Source organism: Molothrus ater, chromosome 1, assembly GCF_012460135.2.
Source record: "Molothrus ater isolate BHLD 08-10-18 breed brown headed cowbird chromosome 1, BPBGC_Mater_1.1, whole genome shotgun sequence".
Classification (NCBI taxonomy): domain Eukaryota; kingdom Metazoa; phylum Chordata; class Aves; order Passeriformes; family Icteridae; genus Molothrus; species Molothrus ater.
The window spans coordinates 49,973,719-49,994,953 of NC_050478.2; the positions used below are offsets into that span (position 1 = coordinate 49,973,719).

The 21,235-nt window shown below is 38.9% G+C and overlaps 1 protein-coding gene across 1 annotated transcript in view; it reads left to right on the top strand.

Annotated features, from left to right (window-relative positions):
• Positions 1 to 2,523: 2,523 nt before the first annotated feature.
• SUSD5 (sushi domain containing 5) overlaps positions 2,524 to 21,235 on the top strand; it is a 40,007-nt gene continuing 21,295 nt past the window's right edge. Inside the window, exons 1-2 of the mRNA XM_036378603.2 lie at positions 2,524 to 2,623; positions 10,747 to 10,924. Of these exons, the coding sequence (XP_036234496.1) occupies positions 2,524 to 2,623; positions 10,747 to 10,924 (278 nt within the window). The remainder of the gene's footprint in view (positions 2,624 to 10,746; positions 10,925 to 21,235) is intronic.

Below are 21,235 nucleotides of genomic sequence, written 5' to 3' on the forward strand. Positions count from 1 at the left end.
TTGATTTCAATGCAAAACCATGCATATCTTCTAAGTATAAAACCTACTCTGCTGAGCTCTATAAAAATCTTCCAAAATACACTAAGACCAGGAATTTTTGCTGGAATCTAAGACTGGAAGGACAACTCTTTGGCAGTGAAATACTTACCTTCCAGGAATTCATAACTGGTAAATATCCTTACCTTTCCACACTTACAGACTTCCTTTACAGTTGAGATGGGATGGCAGAAAGAAGCCAGGTCATTCTACAAACTGTTCATGCCTTCAAAAAGGAACAGATCTTGTGGTCTTGTGGTAATTCTTTAAAATCAAAAAGATGTTCTACTCAAGAATACAAGCTGAGATTTTCCAAGACAGAAGCCAGAGTGGCAACATGCCTTTACTTATATCAACACAAGGAAATGAGCCAATTATAGCAAAACTAACCCAACAGACCTTAGGAATTTTAGATGGAAATCCAGAAGATACTGCCCTTTCCTCCACCTGCTTTGGCCAAACTCATGAGGACAACAAAGGGCCAACAAAGTCATCATCTCTCTGACAAGTGTCAGGGAAACCTGGAGCTATTGCTGCGGTCATGGTAGGTCTCTGTTAATGTCTGTGAGTCTTGCTGTAATTACTTACTCAGTTCCATGGAATCTCTTTGCTGTCTCAGTGAAAGTGTCCACCACTTTTTAAAACAGGGACAGAACAATTGGTGTATCAGAGGGTTAAAACTGCATTTTATGCCATTAGCTACATTGCTAGTAAAATAAACATAAATTCAATGCATGTTACAATTTTCTGTTTCCCTTTCTGTTATGTTGTATGTTCATTCCTGTTACACAGAGCATGGAGTTTCTGTTGAAATGAAATGCACTTCTGGAGTTGTGTTATGCCAGCCATCCTAGGTTAAGGATGAAGTGAGAAAGAAACTTCCTATCCTTCTAATTTTGGGGGCAGTCCTTATGTGTTAGGCTAGCAAGGCAATGCAAAAAAACCAGCCCTGCTGCCCTTTCTATTCTCTGGCTAAACAGAAAATTCAAAGCTACCTAAAACCTATCTGCAAGTTTTCAGCCTGTAGATTCATATGCCAGTTATGGGTATACAAGAGAGGAAGAAGGCTACAATTCTTTTGAAGTCAACAGGATCAGAGCATCATCTTCCCAAATTCATCAAATGAAGGTGTTTTAAAAACTTCTACTGCTATGGTGTTACTTGCTTCCTTGAATTTCTTATACAGGAGTTCCTGATCTTGAGTCATTTTTGTGAGACCGAAACCAACACTGCCCAAGTTCATCGTTCTCAGACCATGGCTGTAGCTGCCTACACCTGGCCTTGCAGGACACCAGGACTTCTGGCAGTGAGAAGGGTCAGCTCCTTATTTCTGCTTCTGGTAGCTCATGGTTTCTTGCCAGACTGAACATTTCTGCCCAGCTTCAAATTTCTAAGGGAAAAAATTTTAAGAAGCTGAAATAAAAGCAAAATAGGATGGGAATATGAAAACAACATTTCTGAGCCCTGCTGAGTTCCAACAGCAACACAAAACTATTCCGTTTATATATTTAGCTAAATAAATCCTGGCATCACCACTAGTATGTTTCCTCTCATTGTGGGGGTTTCTTTTGACTTGTGTTGGGACAAATATAAGATGAATGAGAATGAGGGACAGATGTCAGTTCTCTAAGTGCTAGTGGGAACTGGAAACTCCCTTCAACAGCTGCTTTCAGAGTGTTCAAACCTGACCAAGACCATTTATCTGGAGCAGGAGCGCTGACAGAGACCAGCTGATGGAACCCAGCTTCAACCTGCAGTTCCTCGTGGCCGTCCCAAAGCTGGAATCTGAAATAGCAGGATTAATCCGTCCCAGTGCTGCTCTTCAGGGAGGCTTGGTCACCAGGGTCCCATGCCTTTGTCACTTCTCCTCAGCCCTCACCTGAGCACCATCACTCTCGCTGCAGCAGCCACTGACCTCAGCAAGGCACTGCTGTCTGATTTTGTGTTGAGGAGAGGAAAAGGCTCCCCACGCCTGCACCCAGCCCTCTGGAGATGCACAGCTGAGCTCACAAACACACCGGGAACCAGCACCAGCTCTGGAGCTGCCCTTCTCCTCTCACACAGGGATTGCTGCTGCTCCTCGCTTGTCCTTTCCCCCCTTCTCTCTCCCTGCTGGCTTTTGCATTTCCTCCACGGTGATCCATTAGGCATTTACCGGCAGGATAATGTGACTTTTCACACCGGTTCTCTGTGTGCGCTGCCCTGCAGACCGGGCTGGATAAAGCCTCTCCCCAACCCCAGCTGGCTGGACATCTCCCCCCACCTTCCCCTCCCCTTCACACCAGCCAAGCCAAGGATTCCTCTCTCCCTCCCTCTTTCTTTTTCCACCCCTCCCGCCTTCAGTGCAAACCCAAGACGCAGGATCCTGCCGAGGGAAAGTGCTCCTTGAAATCATCACCGCAGAGCCCGCTACGAAAGTGCAGAGGAGGAGAGAGAAAAAGCCTCGGCAGCCAACCTCCTGCAGCTGAGGGCTTTGGGAGCAGGGCAATGGCTCCAGGCTCTCAGAGATTCTCTCTCACCTTTCTCCAGGGCGTGGGATCTGTCTTCTTCTTCTTCTTACTTCAGATCATCTCTGTTCAGGCTGATGGTGAGTCTCCCATTCAGTTTGGGCTGGGTTGATATGGCTGGAATGAGGGCTGTTTGTTGAAATGTGTTATTGCAAAAAGGAAAAAAAAAACCAAAACCAACTTTTTTTTTTTTTTTTTTTTTTTTTTTTTTTTTTTTTTTTTTTTTTAATAAGAGGCTTAAATACACGCCCCAGTTTGTATTAGGAAACTTCTGATTCAGAGCTTTTTGAGACTTTACAAATATCCTGGGGTAAAGCAGAGAAAGGAAATAAGATCCCAGAAGGCTAAGATTATTTTATTACAGCAGAATGACAGGATAGTGAACTTTTCCAGAGGAAATAAGAATAAAGAAACAAAGCCAGAACACAACTAAGAAGGCTCAGCTATATTTTAGGAGACCTCTCCTTATAATTCAAAGTACCTTTTCTCCAAAGGACTTTCCCATCTCCCCACTTCAGATGTGTCATTTTATATGGGCAGGTACTTGAGAAGTGAAAGACTTTGATAACCTCTTCTGTTCAGTGCCACACATGCTGGAAATGATTGCCCACCTTTCTGCACATGGGCTTCATCTGCACTCCCCTGCTGAGGGATGTGATCAGGACACGGATTTGGCTGAAGCACCAGCTACCAGTTACTCTGAAATGGGACTTTTTACTTGCTGATGGTGATCCTGAAAAGCTGCATCCCTTGAAAGTTTCCAGTAACCCAACGCCCTTTTAATGATTCAGCTTGTGATAATGATGACCAACTTGTCTAAGTTGGTCATCATTACTTTTGAAACAACTGTATGTTTTCCTAGGACAGCAATGCTGAATTTTCCACATTTTTCCACTTTCACAGCTGCGATAGATTTATGCCCAATCTCAGGATTTTTTAATTCCAATACCCTAATCCTTTACCATTGATGTTTGCTGCATTATTCCAGACAACAGAACTTAAACATTTTAGGGCAATAAAAATCTCTTCTTGTTTGTTCTCACAGAATTTTTCCTGTTTAACTTAAATTTCTTTCAGCTGGTGACAAAGTATGGCAAAGGAAAGGGAGAAAATTAATCTTGTCTGTATGTTTCTACAGCTTTGAGTACAATGTATAAATGTATTCCATTTATACAACAGAACCCTTTCTTGTAAAGTTTAAGGAGAGTTACACTTCATTCAGCATAAAGGAAAAGAAATGCATCAGATAACTGTACTATGTTGCAGTAGGCAAAACTGTGATTCTGTTTTTTGGATGTACTCCTTCCTTAGCAAAATGCCTTTGAAATAAGAAGGGGGGGGGTGGGGCGGGGGGAAGCATATCCATGAAAAAGGAATCTTCATAGAGCTTAAGGACACAGGGCAGGAATAATAATTTCCCTTGCTGAGAATGCTTCACCTGAAGATCCCCTTGTTCTTTCAGGGGCACATTCCAATTTTTATTATTTCCATAAAACTAACAAAACGAACTTTTTGATTCCTAAACAAGCATCTTCTAAAAGAGAAAGGGAAAAAAAGTTGGAGATCATTTTAAGGGACAGGTCATGACAGATTTTAATTGTCATTCAACAGTTCGTCAAATTTACTTCACATGTGGTAAAACATTCATAGTATGAAAGGCAGAATATCTGAAATACATTACAGTTGTCAAGCATTATTACAATAATGTGGTTTGCAATTTTATTTAAAGTCTAGATAGCATTGTGAAAGATGTGTAAGTCTGCTATTAACTTGATCTTCAGTGGGTTCTCCCAATATTAATATTTGAGCACACAACTGTAACACTGTCTTATAAGCCATCTGGGTTAAAACAGAAGAAAACACTGTATGTCAGCTTTAAAATTCACCGCTATGTATTTAAGAAAATCTGAGAGTATGAATTAGGATTAATCCTTTCTTTTATAGCAGATTCTGGTCTGATCCAGTCAGAAACTACCTTCTCATTTTTAAGGTGTGGGTGAAAATATAATGGTGCTAGTTTCTAATACATGTTAATGTCACTTAAGTGCCAATGTTCTGAGTGACACATACGTGTTTGTGTATTTGTCATTTTTAACTGAAGGTATCTGACTGTGTTGCAAACTGCTAAAGGGATTTCGAATATGTCTTGTAAAAAACCTGTGAAATTCAGACTGGCCCCTGTTACAGTCAAACCTCTGCAACTGGTTGCAATGTATTTCCCTAAGGAAGACTTTCACTTTATTATCTCACACAAAAATAATGGCAGAGAGTAGGCAATAAAACTGATGGCTGTCGAGGTCTGGTGAAGGTGTAAAACTTCAGAGCTTAATTGATCTCTCTTGACCATTATTTACCATGGCATATATTGCTGTAGCACAAATAGGCTGCAGAAATACCCAGGCAAATGCAGAAATAAAATAGAGCTCCATTTCACTTTTCAGCTTTTTTTTTGCTCAAAGTTGTCCAGGTCCAGGTCAGATGGACAGAAGACTCCCCAAGGGCTTGTTCATACTCTGAGGTACCATGGTGTGCCACTGCCAGTGCAGTTACTGGAGAATAATATGTGTAATTGTGGCAGTTCTCAATTGTATAACTGCAAATTCAGGAGGTTTGAATTGTTTTCCATTTGCACTGGAATAGGAGAACAAGGATGTGACTTCCTGAATCCTGCACAGGAGTTGCCTCCACTTTTTTTGCCTCCCTCTTCTGTTTGTCCAAGGCTTCTAAAATATCCACACGTATGAACCACAGTTTTCTGCAGAGTACTTGCTCTGAGACAGAGCATGTCAGGAGAGGGTGATGGCGATTCATCCACCGTACCGAGACACTCCTGAAATGGAAAATGTGCTAATTTCAAAGCATTACTAATTGTGCCAAATTGGAGCTGCTCTGTTGGCTGAATTTGGATAACATGAAGCCCTATTGGCCAAGCCAGTAGTTAGCAGTGTCCATGCATAGTGCCTGCAGAGGTTGCAGGTGAAAGGATCCAGAGTCCATGAAGCTGGGCACAAACAAGATCTGAGAGATATGCCTCTAACTAGAAACTGATGACGTTCAAAGTAGGAAAACACCCCTACTAAAGTATTTAATTTGGCTTGTTTTTCATCCTTTTTTTTTTTTTAAAGTAAAGGAAAAAATGTATGTTTTTTCTCTTCTGCTGTCTCTCAATGCTCAAATTTCTGTAACAGGTGTCTACACATTTCATTTCCTGCTTACAAAATAACACACATTCACGCGTGAACAATTCCAACTGTTTGGTCCTAAATTGTCCAGTAAAATCAAAATTTAGGCTCAAGCTGGGTTTAGCTGATGGAAAACTCAAAGATGACATCTTGATTTTGCTATATTTCTGATGATGAAATATTTTTTTAATTGAATAAGACATCATTCACTGTTGTTTCTCACAGAAATAAATTACACATTTGTGAAAACTAAGTAGAATTAGTAATTAGCCAAATCTCTCTCTGCAATTGTAGAGTGACTGGATCTTCCACCTTTACACTTACAATCAAGATACATTGTTTCACATATCCATAGAAATGAAAATTAAATTTCTCAGAATTTAAGAGGTACAGAAGTGACCTCTCCTTGCTCTGATCTCTTTCATCTCAATTTGAAATTTTTAACATTCAATTGAAAATGTATTGGACTCCACTTTTGCACATCTTTCACCAAATTTGTTTTGTTGAAACTGATTAAGTTTTATTATTTGAAATAGGAAGTGTCATATTGTGAGGTCAGCACACTGGGCATACCTTTCAAAGTGCTTTCATTGTATAGTATTTTTGAGGGATGTTCTTACTTTAAGGTATATTTGACTATGCAGTTTTCTGTTCCTTCTTCAAACACGATGCAAATCCTGCTGAAGACATGGGGAAATTTGAACTCATTTCAGTGGGCTTTGAGCTGTGCCTGTGCACCTCAGAAGAACTTCTTGTTGTATCTCTTTCTGTAAAAGAATAAATCAGCCAAAGTCTTTTCTTAATAACCAATAGAATTCTGTTAAACCCACTGATCTTCTGTAAAATATGAAGAAACAGATTTTGGACTGGTTTTATTTTTGAAGAACTCCTTTTTTGCACTTCCACATTGTAGATGTCTCTTAAGTCTTGAAAGCATTATGAGGATCAGTTGTTAGAAGCTGAGTTTAGCAAAATTTGGAGCTGGAAATAAGGTGGAGTAAGAGTAATGAACCATTGGAACAGTTTACTATAAAGTGTGCTGTAAATTCTCCTTTACTTGGAGGCATTGAATCATGACTGGATGCATGTTGAAAAGACAAGCTCTAGTTCAACCATGAATTTTTGGACTTGATTGTGGAATTACAAGGGGAAATCTACAGTCTAGTAAGGCAGGAATTGAACAAGGTAATAAAAATGATTCCTAGAAGCCCTGAGATCTATGTCTCTGTGGTTATGTTTTCAATCAGAATACAGTGGGGTACTCTTAAGTAAAAATTATATTAATCCATTGCAAAAAAATAACTACAACTTTCTCAATAAATCAAAATATAATCAATATTCTGTAATAACAGTGATCAGATAATGGCAGAAGATAGCAATCTAATAGACGCTAGTTATTAAAGAGGAAATCTCTTTTGTTTCAAGCATGAATTTTTCATGTGAACTGTGAATCCCACTGACAGATAGAGGTTGGAAGAATGATGTCTTATTATTTATGCCTCATCATTGAAGTGAAAAGCTTTATCACTTTTTTCAAATGGGAATTTAAAAGAATCTCACTGTGACAAGAATCTTTTTCATTCTGAACCTGCTAAACTCAACAAGCTCAGTACGCATTCTGAGAAATACTACTTTGCATGGATTTTTAGCTTGATCTTGAAACCAAAGGGACTTACATTGTTTAGAAAAGCTTCAGAAAAGTGTGTCATTTTGGTAACAAATTTCCACCCCCCTGTGGAGGTGAAAGTGTTGTGGGAAACGAATGTTACAGGGCAGAAATGAAGTGACAGAGTTGAGAGGGAGTGGAGACATGGTGTCTGCTCAAAGGTACCACAACCAAAGGCATACTACATTCTTCATGTACAGATGATCCTTCATCCTGTGTCTTATGGAAATACAGGACAGTCTCACATTTAAAACAGAATGACAACACATATCTTGATACTCTCTCAGAGATAAGGCTGACTTCAACCACCCCAATATAAAAAGATGACTGCTACATCATCAACTATAAGAGACAATCCTTTTTTAGGAAACATTTCATTACAAGTAGGACCGATAAAAATGTTACAAATAATTATCCAGGATCCTCAGATTCCCTTAGACTGAAAATGATACCACTTTTGAGATTAAAAGTGAGAAAAATTTTATACATCCATATCTTGAGTATGTTAGCCATGATACTGTAAGGTGCAGAATTCAGTGTTGCAGTCTTTTTTGTTTAAGGGGATTTCCTGTTTTCATGTGGTTTTGTGGTTTTCCTGTTACCATGCTAGCATGTCTCCTGTATTTTTTCTGTCAATGCCCCTCAGTAATGTGACACATCTCAGGATATTGAGGACTCAGCTATTCCATTGGTCAACCATCTGATAAATGAACTTCGCTTGCTATTTTATTTTCTAAGTAAGAAATTAGACAAAACAAAGGGCACATCTTGAAAAATGGGCAGATAGCCAGAGAGCTTCTAAAAGTTTGAAGAAAAATCACAGGTTGGTCTGGTAAACAGATTGGCCTTCTTTACCCACTTCTAAGCAAATTCTGTCTGACCAGAATTTCCTATAAAGTAGTTCACTGTAACTTCCCAACCAGTCTTTCCTAGCTCACCTTATAATTCATTTGTTTGTATAATTTGATCATCCCAGATACCTTTTCAAAGGACAAATTCTGTGTTGGCAGCATCTCCACAGTTTCTAGTAAAAAGTTAGTGTATCTTAAGTACTAGCAAACAGCTTAACAGTAGTCAAGGGAAGCTGTCTCAGCCCCTGTCTTGGATAGGCTGAAAAAGTAACTCTTTAAAAATGTAACTCTTGCTTCCTGGTAAAAGGACTAAATCATTAACTAATTGTATCTAGATGGAACTCAAAGTTTGATGATTTTCCTTTCTTTAAGGTTTCTAAGTGAAATACTAATAGCTAGAAAATAAGGGTTATGCCATGTCAAAATAACATTCACGATTTAATTTCGATGTTATGCAAATTTGCCCTATATGTCTTTGACAGTGCACCTCAATCCTGACAGTCTAAATGTAGAATGTGGACAAGTTTTTAGCTGGGACAGAACCTGTAAATCATTACACTTAATCCCTGTTTTGCTTTAGGAGCAAAAGCTGTTTTGCCACTTAAGAATGGCTGTTCAAAACCATCACCTCTCTGTTTACTGTCTCTCTCCCTAGGCCATGCACATTTCACTGTGTCTGTTGAAGCTTTGGAAAAAGGAACCACATTAGTGTCATGTGCATTATTTGGGACATATTGTAGAGAATTCTGATGTTTGTGTACTCAGGGATGTAGAGGCTTGCTGCTTTCACTACTTTGTGTAAACCCCCCCATTCTAATGACACTTAATGGTTTTGAATACAGTGGAGAATCCAAAGACAATGTAACCTAGTGATTATCACTCTGACCAGTGTTTCTGGCTGTATTCCTTGGTCAGCTGCTGTTAGCTGCCTTAGGAAAATTGTCTGGGTACTCTGAATTTCTATTCCTTCTCATAGCTGCTTGTCCTGCTTATTTGAATTGCCATTTTCCCAAGTCAGGATAACTTCCTGCTGTGCACATGTAGAATTCCCACCAAAGTAGGAGTCCTCATTAGGACCTGTCTGCCCTTGTTACCTAATGTAAACACAAATTACATGCTTACTTGAGAGAAACCACATTTTTTGATGTAAGGACTGTGATTCTTCTAGTGGGTGTAGTTGTGCACAGGTGAGAACAGAAAGCTGTTGGAGGCACATCTACCCTGTATAAATTGCCTGTATTTAGGATTAGAATCAGATTTACCAATTTTTTTGAAAGAGTATGTGGTGAGAGTGGCACCTGGTACAGAACCAGGCTGAATCAGTCTGAAGAATTCCCAATACTGGTCAATATCTCCTGTGAGTGTGAAGCTGGCTACATAGCAAGCACTTGGCATGTGCTGGAAGTTATGCATTCCTGTAACCACTACCACGAATCCTCTTTGGAAATAAGACATAAATAAGAGTTTCCAGGCATTTACTGAATGAGTGGTGCTTAAAAAATTTCTTCCTGCAACTGCAAGCAATCTCAGTCTGTACCTTTGAAATCCAGGAGGAATTCTGAGGGATGCTATCACATCCCTCAGATGTGATAGAAAAAAAGATAGTTTCTGTGTAGCAAAAAAGATAGTTATGTCAAATTAAATGTCAGCTGCAAAGTGTCTCATTGTTTATTTCTTTTACTGGAGCACCCAGCTAACATGTTCATTCCATAACCCAGTAACTTCTCAAACTTCATTGCCAAAACCCCAACTGACCTGTTCCCAGTTGCCAAAACCTCTAACTTTCACCCTTTCAGCTTTCCTGGTATTAGATAAATTAAAGTAAAATAAACTGAACTGAAAATAAAAATAACACAAAAAATGTTATGCTAAATATGTTCTCATGCTCATTCAAAGAAAAAAAAAAAGCCTTCCATTAATAAAAAACTCTGTCTTTCCAAAAAGACATGGTAATGAAGCAGTCTGCATTTAGACACCAGATGTCATGGAATGACATAATTTTGATTTTAGAGAGTAAGTAGAAATCTATTTTTGATGTGGAAGGCAGGGCTGCAAAACTGGCTTTCAGGCATGTGCTTACTTTATGGATGTAGCTGTTATAGAGTAACTGTAAAATGTTTAGTAATGGATTCCAGCATTAGTAGCCTACAGGAGCTGTTCTTTGTGATTTTAACTTTATATGTGCATATGAGAGAGTATCATGCTTTATCTCTCCAGATCTGAAGCACAGACCTACAGAGGCAAGGCAAGCTTTCCCTCTGAGTTAGGAATGACTAGTGCCATTCTTGCTTTTCCTGTGGTAGACAAAATTAAAAGAAAAGCTAACACAAGGATATTTACAGTCCTGATTAAATTAGGCTTTTCAAAAAAAAAAAAGGTGGGCCATTAAAATAACCTTAGTAAAAGCATGAAGGCTTTATTTGGTGATAATTTGCAATATTTCTGTTGAATATGTATTGAGTACAATTCCATGATGGATGACATGTCCTTTCTTGGTGTTGCAGGGAAAGTGTTTGCACTTGAGTCCAAGAACAACTCTCAGGGTCTGGATTTAGCTGAAGCTGAGAAAGCTTGTGTTGACCTGAGTGCTCGCCTAGCAACTGCAGAAGAGCTGAAAAGGGCTGTTCTGGACTGTTCTTTTGCTGGCTGCACCACAGGATGGCTTGCCAGCGGCTCTGCTGGGTAAGGACAACAGCATAACACCTTCTGGGAACTATGAATGATGGTTGTCAAGGAAGTTTTCCACCTTGACTAAGATTTACTGAAAAACACTGGCCACAATTCAATCACCATGACATACAGCTAAATTGGCCACTCTCCCCCAATAATTAGTTTTTTACAGCTAATATTGCAGGTACACAAGTATTCACAATTCAATCACCATGACATACAGCTAAATTGGCCACAATTCAATCACCATGACATACAGCTAAATTGGCCACTCTCCCCCAATAATTAGTTTTTTACAGCTAATATTGCAGGTACACAAGTATTCATCAGTCTCACATTACGCGTTCACAGATTTGATGCAATTTCTTCTTCTTCTTTCCCACTGAATTACATCACTGTGGCTCCTGTCACCCTGGCCTGTAGTGGGGTGCTGAGCCCTAAAGAGCCTTGCAGGACACATGTCCTTGCTGAGGACACGGTGCTGGAGTTGGTGTCAGTGCTCCCACTGACTGCTATTCTGCAGTCCTTCAGAAGCTCAGCAAACAAAACTTCTCACGGGAACCACGTGTCTGTCTAAGATATTGATGCATGGCTGAGCAGACAATAGGCATGTTCAAAAGGGCACAGATGCACTTAGATATGATAATCCACATGTGCTAGGGAGTTTGTTGGGAAAGCCCACCAGGGAACTGACGGTGTCCCTCAATGAGTTTGAGGTAGCTTGAGTGACTCAATGTGGCACTAGCATGAAGCACTGTTGCCTCTGTAGATCCTTAAATTTAAAGCAGGAATGTAAATGGAGGGAATGTCTTCCCTTGTGTTGAGGGAATGTCTGATGTCACTGAAGCTGGTGGGCTTTCCCAACAAACTCTCTCAGATGGAGTGTATCAAATCTATTTCAATGTTCGATGAGGATAAAGCTTTGTTTTATGGAAAAAAGTTTCCAAACTTTAGCATATTATTAGGTTTTGTGACAGTTGCCAGTTTTTTAAGTAAGCATTGGTGTTTCTGTATTTTTAGAAATAAAATTTCCAAAGGACAGAAAATTACTGCTATTAATGAAATATTATATTGAAACTATTTCAAGAAAAAAGCAACCATTTTCTCCAATTATATTCTTTTCCAGGTGAAAAAATTGTTTGAAAATTTATTTTTATGTAAAAAAAAAATATTCCAGAAATATCTCAGGATAAAAGACAGTGGTCTAAACCCCAAAAATCTTTTTTCCCAAGACAGTTGCTGAGATGTCTTGCAGGCTGACTAGCCAGGAAAACTATATACTGTAAGAAGTCCATGACAAAGTTGTTGCACAGGGTCTTTTATACAACCTCTGTATTCTGGAAGTAAGGATGGGTAGGAGAAGAAATCATGGCTTTTTTATCTAAGCAGTACCACTAGTTAGTCCAGTGAGATCCTAAATTAATTGCTACAGGCACTTGAGCTGTGACTATTAATAGATCAGCTGTGGACTGAATATCTTCAGCATCAAAATAGTGATAAAAACACATCATAAGCATGGGAAGGAAATTAAGAATTTTCATCCCTTCTAACTTGCTGTATTCCATTCCCCCAGTAAACCTGTCTTTAGTATGGAAGTCTCTAAACTATTTATCAGAAAGAACTTTGTGGGGGCACATCAGTACACCATTGTTGTGCAGTCACCAGGTCTGACCTTCACTGGAAAGCTTCACCAGAGAGAAAAGCTCTTCAGAGCTGGAATTTTATACTCTGGGGCTATTTTACCCATGGCTGGGCAAGCACCAGAATGTATGTTACTTGGTTCATTGAACTGGGTATTTTTGGCCCTGGGGGAAAATGGGAATTGTGTACTGCCTAAAAAGGCTAATCTGTTTTAACTGTAAGTTAATGCAGCTCTGGAGAAGGAACTGAGCTGTTGAGCGCAAAGAGCGCAAATGGGACAAAGCTGTTTAAGTTGAACAAGCTCAGCTCCAATACAGATATTTACAGAGAAATTTAGATGAAAGGGTGAAATGATGCCAAAAGGAGTTCAATGATACATGATGATACATGCAGGAGAGGAACATGCAATCTACTTGAAAATATCTTTACAGGGTCTGATTTACCTCTGTCAGGTCAGGAAAGATATGAGGACATCGCTATGGACAGCACAAAGAAAACCTCTGTCTGACTGCAGCTGTAGTAAAAAACAGATGAACAAACAAAAAACCAAATGTTCAGCAAACAAAGAAATTGCTAGAGTGTTCATAGAATGGGATGAAAAATATGAAAAATATATATACATGTAGGTCAGTGTAATAGCCTCCTTTGGAATATTATGTGTATTGTTACGGTGTCTTGGGAAAAATACTAAAAGGGTCTCAACAAAGGGCACAAGAATGACTAAAGTAATAGAAAATCTATTAACAAGGGACTCCAGTTATTCTACTAAATTAGTTATTTTTTTTTTTAATATACCGATTCAATACTTTGGGCATTTACTTGATAACTGGAAACATGACAGCAGGGATAAAGGACAGATGGTATACAGAAAAACCTCTGCACATCAGTTGATGTAACCCAGAGAAGGGAAAGCAAACTTCATAGTATGCCCACAAGTTAGAAAAGTATGGAAAATTATTTCCAAAAGAAAGGACTCCTTGCTGGGCACACCTTGTGTATTTATCTTGATGAAGCACCACATCTTTGAATAATAGGTGACCTCCTCACATATGGCAGGTCCAGGACTGTTCAGGACTTTATAAGTTGGATCTAAAACCTTGGAATCCTCCCAGCAGCTGACTGGTGTCCAATGCAGAAAACAGAGCTTCAGCTGAAAACTCTCCTATACCCTCTTGGACTGTGTACATCAGGAGACAAATAGGAGGGAGCATGATAAAAGTTCCTGATTTCAAGAAGAATGAGGTTTCGTTTATTTATTTGGTGCCTGGAAGGTATTCCAATCTTTCTCCTGAGGAAAAATGGATCAGACATTGACAGTAGAAGTAAACACAGACAAATGATGTGATTGAAGTCATTACAGTGTTACAGATTTTCTGACATGCTTCAGCCTTCCTTTCACCACTTAGATTTAAAACTGAACAGGAGCTCTAGCAGGCGTGTAAGGACTTTTTCACTGCTAGATCTATTCTCCAGGTTTCACACAAGTCTGTGATCTGTTCACTTCTGATGGCTATTTATTGTTTTAATGAGTAATTACAATCCCACTCCTGGTAAATATATCCATCACTGTTGATTATTTTGTCATTATTATTATTTTTACAGCCAAATCATAGCCTGGAAACCAGTGGGAGTTTCTCCTGTTATGGCAGAGGCACATCACTGAGTCAGTGTGAGCATGTTTATACTGCCTGCTCTCTGGGCTGTACCTCTTCTATGGGCAAAGAGGAGCATTTGGCCTAAAGAGCCAGTCCAGTTTGGGTGACTGTCAAATTTCTGATGACTCTCCTGTCCATGCAGATCATCCATATTTAAATATGCCCACTTCAGTCCCTGCAAACTGGGCTAGCCCAAGCAGCAGGTCTTGATGAATATGAATCATTTCTACTGATGCAGAATGGAAATTGCTTAAACAAATTGATCCCTGCCAGTAAATCCAAAGACACAATAAACTGGGTGGTTTTGTGGTTTGAGCAGCCTGAAACAGAACTTCTTTCACAGGAATAAGGGCATGTTCTTGTCTTTCCCTTGCAGTTGTTCAGGCCAACCCAATTCAGGGTTCAGAGCTCTTCACACAGACAGACGTGTCTCTGGCAGTCCAGGGGCTTGGGAACTTTTTGAGAAGAGCCACTGACAAGTAGGCAAGGATAACTTTCCCAGCAAGCCAGAAGTCACCCTTTACAAGTCAGTCCTGACATGTGTAACTTATAAAGCATTACACATTGTTGCATTTCAGGAAATGAAACGTCGTTAGGCAAGTCTTATTTGTCAGATGAGCCCTAATTGCTATTTATACTAAAAATGACACTCTTATGACTTGCTTGCATGTCAGACAAGTGAGTCAGTAAAACCATCAAGTGATCTGCCAGAATATTAATGAAAAAAAGGTGGCAGAGTTCTCTGAAAGGCTCTCACTGCTATCTTTTGAATTCAGATGTCATGCTGGAAAACTTTGTGTTGAGTCTTCCAACACTGGGCAGCATATCCTGTAGGGTCTTGACTTCTTTACTGGGGTTTTTGAAATTTAGGAAGTGAACATGACACAATTGGTATTAATATCAACCCTGTACAAACAGCCATTTATTTTAGAAATTGTTAAACATCCTCAACACCTTGTATTAATATCCCCATAGCAAATTTACTCATTTCCAGTGCTTTTGTAGGATGGAAAAGCTGAAGCTGCCCTATTCCCTATTCTGTTCCTTATTTGCCTGCAAAGAGATGGAGCCATGTTTCTCTTCTACAACAGCTTTAATGCTCTGCATAGAATTTTTCTTCTATGACAGACTTCCTGCAGGGCTTTCAACCTGCTCCTTTGTGTGAAATCCCTGGGTTGGTTCCTACCCAGTCCCTGGAGGACTTATTCCAGAGCGGATAAGTCGGGAGTGAGCAAGCAGAGTCAGCTAGAATAAGCTCTGCTGTGAGAGTCAGAAGACAGGGTTTCTTTTCTTGGCTGCCCACAGACCAGGTGTTTGTTACCAGGAAAATTATTTTGTCTCTATTTTTCCTTCCTTTTGTTAGCTTTTTGGGTTTTGCACTGGCTGCTTTTGAATGTTTCTACAGTGTCAAACACAACAGGGCCCTCACTGCAGATGACACCAGTGGGAAATGTAATAATAAGAGTCAAATATGGCATTTCACAAGACTACCTACTTCTTTTTCTGCCTACTGTGTGGGACTTGCCCAGTACCTGACAGTATGGCAATAAAAGCACATTTCCTGGGAAAGAAAAAAAGCACTATCCAAGGAATGAAATAAAGGGTCAATTGCTAACTCTTGCCAGTCCTCTCATCTATATTTGTAAAGCCTTGGGCTTGTGGGTCCCTTGAAATTCGTCCAGGAGTACACACTAAAACAGGCCCACTAGCTCTTTCCAGAGAAGCAGTTCTGGTGATACGTCCCTTTGGCAAGCTCTTGGTTTTATTTCAAGGCTGTGCTCTGCTGACTGGTGATAATGCCCATGAATTTGCTCCCAGACATGTCTTTGAGGCAGGTCAAGTAATTCCCTTCAAGAGAAAAATCCAGACATAACTGGCAGGACACAGTCCAGTTCAAAATGCTGAAGTTGCTTATGAAATTGTCTGAGGAGGTCTTGGGCTACAGAATGCTTTCATGTCACAAACTCCAGTCCCACAGCTCACAGCTCGTGTCATGACTTTGTCTTCCTGTCAAGCTGCTTCTTGTCAGTCTTCTCAGTAAGTCTCATGCAAGGTAAAACAAAGTAATTTTGTTTCAGGAATAGGGATTTCTGCATAAAGCTCAGTCAGGAAACTTGAATTTAAGAAAAGGGCATGGCCAGTTTAGTCCAAGGGATGATATCATTGAGCAATGTAGCCATGAGCCACTTTCCATCAGCTTTGGGAAGAGAGAAGCAAATCTTTTCTTAGCACAACTTGGGACAGCAGCATTGACAAAGTATGATAGCTATGTTTCTTGTGAAAAAGACAGCCCAATAATTCAATAACTTTTTAGAAACTGTACTTTTTTTTTGAGGAAAAGCACTGCACAAAAGAAAATACATATGTTTTTTGTATTTTCTAGGACAAGCACCCAAACCACCATCTGCTGGACTGTAGCATCACAGTCCTAGAGTTGCCATTTGCTAAGTGAGATATGACTCGCACTTTTAAATTGTATTTTTACTGGAAGGTATTTTGTAACAAACTCTAAGGGATTTAGCAAAACTTTAGCAAGCTTTGGCACAAAAGGCATGGGTTTGCTAGTGAAATTAATTAATGCCAGAAGGTTAGAGATCTTTCATAAGACCAAGGAAAAGCAGAATATTGAACAGGAAGACAAGCCTGACTTTAGAGATGGAGTAACAGAAATGGGGTGCAATGCAACAGTATTTTATGAAGGCTAATAGGAAATTTCTGCCTTAAACCAGCTAGAAAGGCACAGCAGGAGAAAGAGCTGGGTGTAGTCACAGAACACAGGACAGCAGTGGGCTTGTTGAAAAGTGAAATAACTCACCTAAAATTTGTGAGAAAAATGGATGTGATAATCCTAAAAGACATCCAGCAGCAATTCCAGAGGAGAGAGGGCAGTACTGAAGAGCTTGAATGAGGCACAGTGACACACCACCTGCAATAGTGTAATGCAATTCTTTGCATTCAAGCTCAGGAGGTCTGGGCTCAGATAGGATTAGACAAAAAAAGCACCTCTCTTATCAAAAGGGGATTAAAGGTGATCATTTGTTTATCTGAACAAATGAAGACAGAAATGGGATACGCTTATTCTTTGCAAATGCACAAGAGGTGCTAATACCAGGATTGTAACTTGCCAGACAGTTCTAATGAGGTTGGTTTTCTGCTTTTCAGAAGAAGTTCATGTATTTTGCCTTTTGTTTTTTTAGAATCGCTGTAATGCTTTGTTGTATCTGAAAGCCTTTCCTCTGAGAATGAAACTGTTTTGTAAATTAATAGCATTCAAAAAATATTTTTGTATTTTTTTTAAACCCTTTAGTAACTAATCAGTAACCTCTGTTATGAAAGCCATGGATTAAACTGGAGCCTGTAAAGTGAAATTGGGTAAAACCACCTTTCTAGTGATGCTTGACATGTCATTGAGCACCCAACTGGTCCAGGCCAGGAAGCAACATGCACTCCTTTGCTTGCACTCAGAATGCTCAAATTATATGTGCCTAGTGATATTAGAGTAAAATGGCCATATAAAATCTTTCATACTAGGCTACAGTATGAAAGCCTGCATGAATGGGCCATATTTATTTAATGAACAGAGGCCTTACTATTTCAGTAGTCATATGTACAATTTTAAGCACAAAAGGCTGCATTTTGGTGTATATTTTTAAGAATCTAAAGGATATTGGTTCTGCCTTGGTAAGACCTCCTTTTGACATTTCCAGTGGCAGTATTGCTGTTGGAATGTCTTCATGTCACACTTAGCAGCTGCTTTCTTTGGGACATATCCAGCCAAAATTAGCCTCTATAGTTCCCAGGCAATGGACTTTACAAAGCCCACCTGCGCTCCCCTTCATGACTTTTCAGGGAAATTTTCTTCCCTCTGGTAATCATGAACATGTCATTTATATTTTATTCCTCATCAGAGCCAACTTTGTAATATGCAGTTTCCCAAAATACAGAGGGGAAAGACTAAGAATAAAAACCCCCTAATTTGGCTCCCAGACTACTGTTGGTTTTTTTCTCTTACCTAGTTACTGAAACACAAACAGTAAAGCTGACCCATTAAAAAAAAAAAAGCACAACATGTTAGAGATTTATCTTGACTAAGAAAAGTGATGAAGTTTTTACCTTTCTAATTAGGGGAAGGTTTCTCATAGTGTGTTATCAACCAGACTTTCACAGTGCCTCAACAACCACGTTGTTCCTGATGTTCTTCTGAGCTGAATATATTGCAAGCTCATACTACTATGAATCAATGTCATAAGACCATTCTGACTCAGTTCAGTGAATTTCAGTTCAGTGAATTTATTGACTAAGACCTACAAAACCTAAAATCAACTGGTGGATAAAGTAGCAACTACAAAAAATGTCCCACCTACTGTTTTCTGATGGATCACATTTTATCATATAAACTCAGCTGTCAAATCCATATGTTTTAACTTGGACTCACTGAAACATTTTCAAGTATTACAAAATTGCCTTGTAATTTTCTTAGAAAGCAAAATTATCAATGGATACTGCTATAAAGAGTTATCATTTATATAAAAATACTATGTCTTTATTAAAAATTCCTTTATTATACATACATACATACATACATACATACATACATAAAATTTATGACATTAACTATAATTACAACAGTTCAAGCCTATAATTATCATATATTTATTAATACGTATTATATTATGGCATGTTGTGGCATATTGTAAAATAAGTACTGTTCACGCCAGCTTTTCTGCTATTTCCATCTTTGAGAGTGGAGCAAAATATCCCAGTTACTCATTCATTACATAATACATTAGAAAAAAAATTAAGCAGCACAAGAGTAAGCAGAAGGCTTCTGGGAAGTCTGGTTCATACTTTACTGTGCTACATATTAGAATTTCTCTGTGTGTGTGCACATGATATCTGCAATATCTGAGTCATGGCACAGGAAAACAATGATCAGATTGGCCAAGCTCTTTCCAAAATGGGCACAGAAGAAGGACTGTTCCTTGTTCTTAGTTGGATGAACCATATTGTACAGCAGGATTTAAGCTGAGGTTCAACACAGTGCAGAATCCCTGGTCCCTTGTTTTCTCTTTTGAGAGAGAAGAGGCATTGTGAAGCAGTTTGTCCTTCTGAGCTGGGTAGCAGTAGACTAAGAAGATTCTCAGTAGTTTGTCAAGGAAACAATGGAGACACCTTTAGGCACCTTCCAATTTTTCATCAGAGAGCAGGGGCTGCTGTCAACACCACCAATCATGTCTTTATCTTACTGGATAATATGTGGTACATTCATGGTCTATGGTGATAGTGTTTCTGATTGGTTTTTATGCTGAACTTGTGAGTTCATGGCCATGTAAGAATAATTTTCAGGGATGCACAGATGTTCCAGGCAGATTTGGATCACAGACAATTGTTATGGGTGATATGCTGTCCAAACTCAGTATGTTTCTTCTGAGCACGCCTGCCTTCATCAGAAATCTCCACAGAAGGAAAATGAAATCAAATCTGTTTCTTAACTAAAAGGCACAAAATCAAGCATTACACTGCTCTGAGCATCAGACAACATTATATGCTGAGAAATGAGCTCAAGTTCAATTAATGCATGAAATTATCCATAAATAGAATTAAACTTACATGACTGCATTCTTCTGAATGGCTGTGTAGGTGGATGTATCCCTTAAAAAGTACAAAGTTTGTGACATTCTCTCAGCCATGATGCACGCCCCAGGGTAATAATTCAAAACAGTCAAGAAACAAATCAGCAGCAACACCTCTCAGCAGGGTGCTGGAAACAGTAGAACTGCTGTACAATATTTTTGTCTCTTATTTCAGAACAGCTGTGCTGCTGCTGAAGAAATTTCAAGATATGATGAATTCTGAATTGGTAGCCATTTTTAAGTCATGAAAATTGTAACAAATTTAAAAGCATCACATTCCACCTTTTAGAACTGTGACAAAAGTGTACCTGTGTATTTCAGCTCTAATTATAGATTAAAAGCTAGCATTTTAGGATTTAAGATTTTAACCCTCAAGAGCTCAGAAAATAGACTGTTAGTGTGTATTTTTAGTCATACCTGAAATCCTACTGATTGCAAAGAGACTATTTCTATGCCATGGGCATTGCAGGTCTGATCGACTCGCTACTGAGAAATGCTGAGCGCTCTTGAAGCGGTAGTCATCAGCAGCAATAACAGCTTACTGGAGGTGTTTAAAGCTTGCAGGACTGAGCTTGAAGTGGGAAACCACTGTCAGAGAAGAAGGAATGAAAGAGATTAAATGGATTTTTTCTTCCTTCAGTTTTTTAGAATCACAGAATCATTAAGGTATGAAAAGACATCTGAGATAATCAAGTCCAATCATTGGCCCAGAACTGTCTCTTGTGTACAAGGCAAGATTTCTTTCATTTCAGAAGAATTGCATTAGGATGTTTGCAGTTTAATCAGATAAATTTTGATATGACAAAAATCCAAATTAAAGTCCTACGTAGCAGATACATGTAAATACACATAAAATATCTTAATTTAAAGCCTTTCTTTATTTATAATGTTGAAACTAAATGCAAGGTACACCTTTTAAAGTTTGGTCACACTGGATAGCACCTGAGAAATGTTCTTAAAATGAATTAGCTAATTGCTAAAATCTATCAACTACAAACCTGCAATTTATTGTACAATATTTGAAAACAAAAGGTGAGAAAACTAGCACTTTAAATATGCGATATTACTCATGAAGGTATCCTGTTTTGGCAATGACCTCATTGTACCAAGGATGTGTCACCCACAGATAACTTTGTAGCCTGATGAAGAACTGATAAAGAAATTACAGTGTTTTGGGCAGAAGCAAAATACATAAACATAGAAATTGGAATTAGAAATCAGAAAATTCAAGACGAGAATTTCAAAAATGTCTTCCAAGTCTCAGGAATTTTAGTCTTTGATAGAACATAGAAATGAGTCTGGACTGATTTTCAGAGACCAGAATTTTGTGTTGGTGACAGTCTTCAAAATGAATTTGTTTTCTTTTGTTGGTTTTGGTTTTTTGGTTGTTTGGT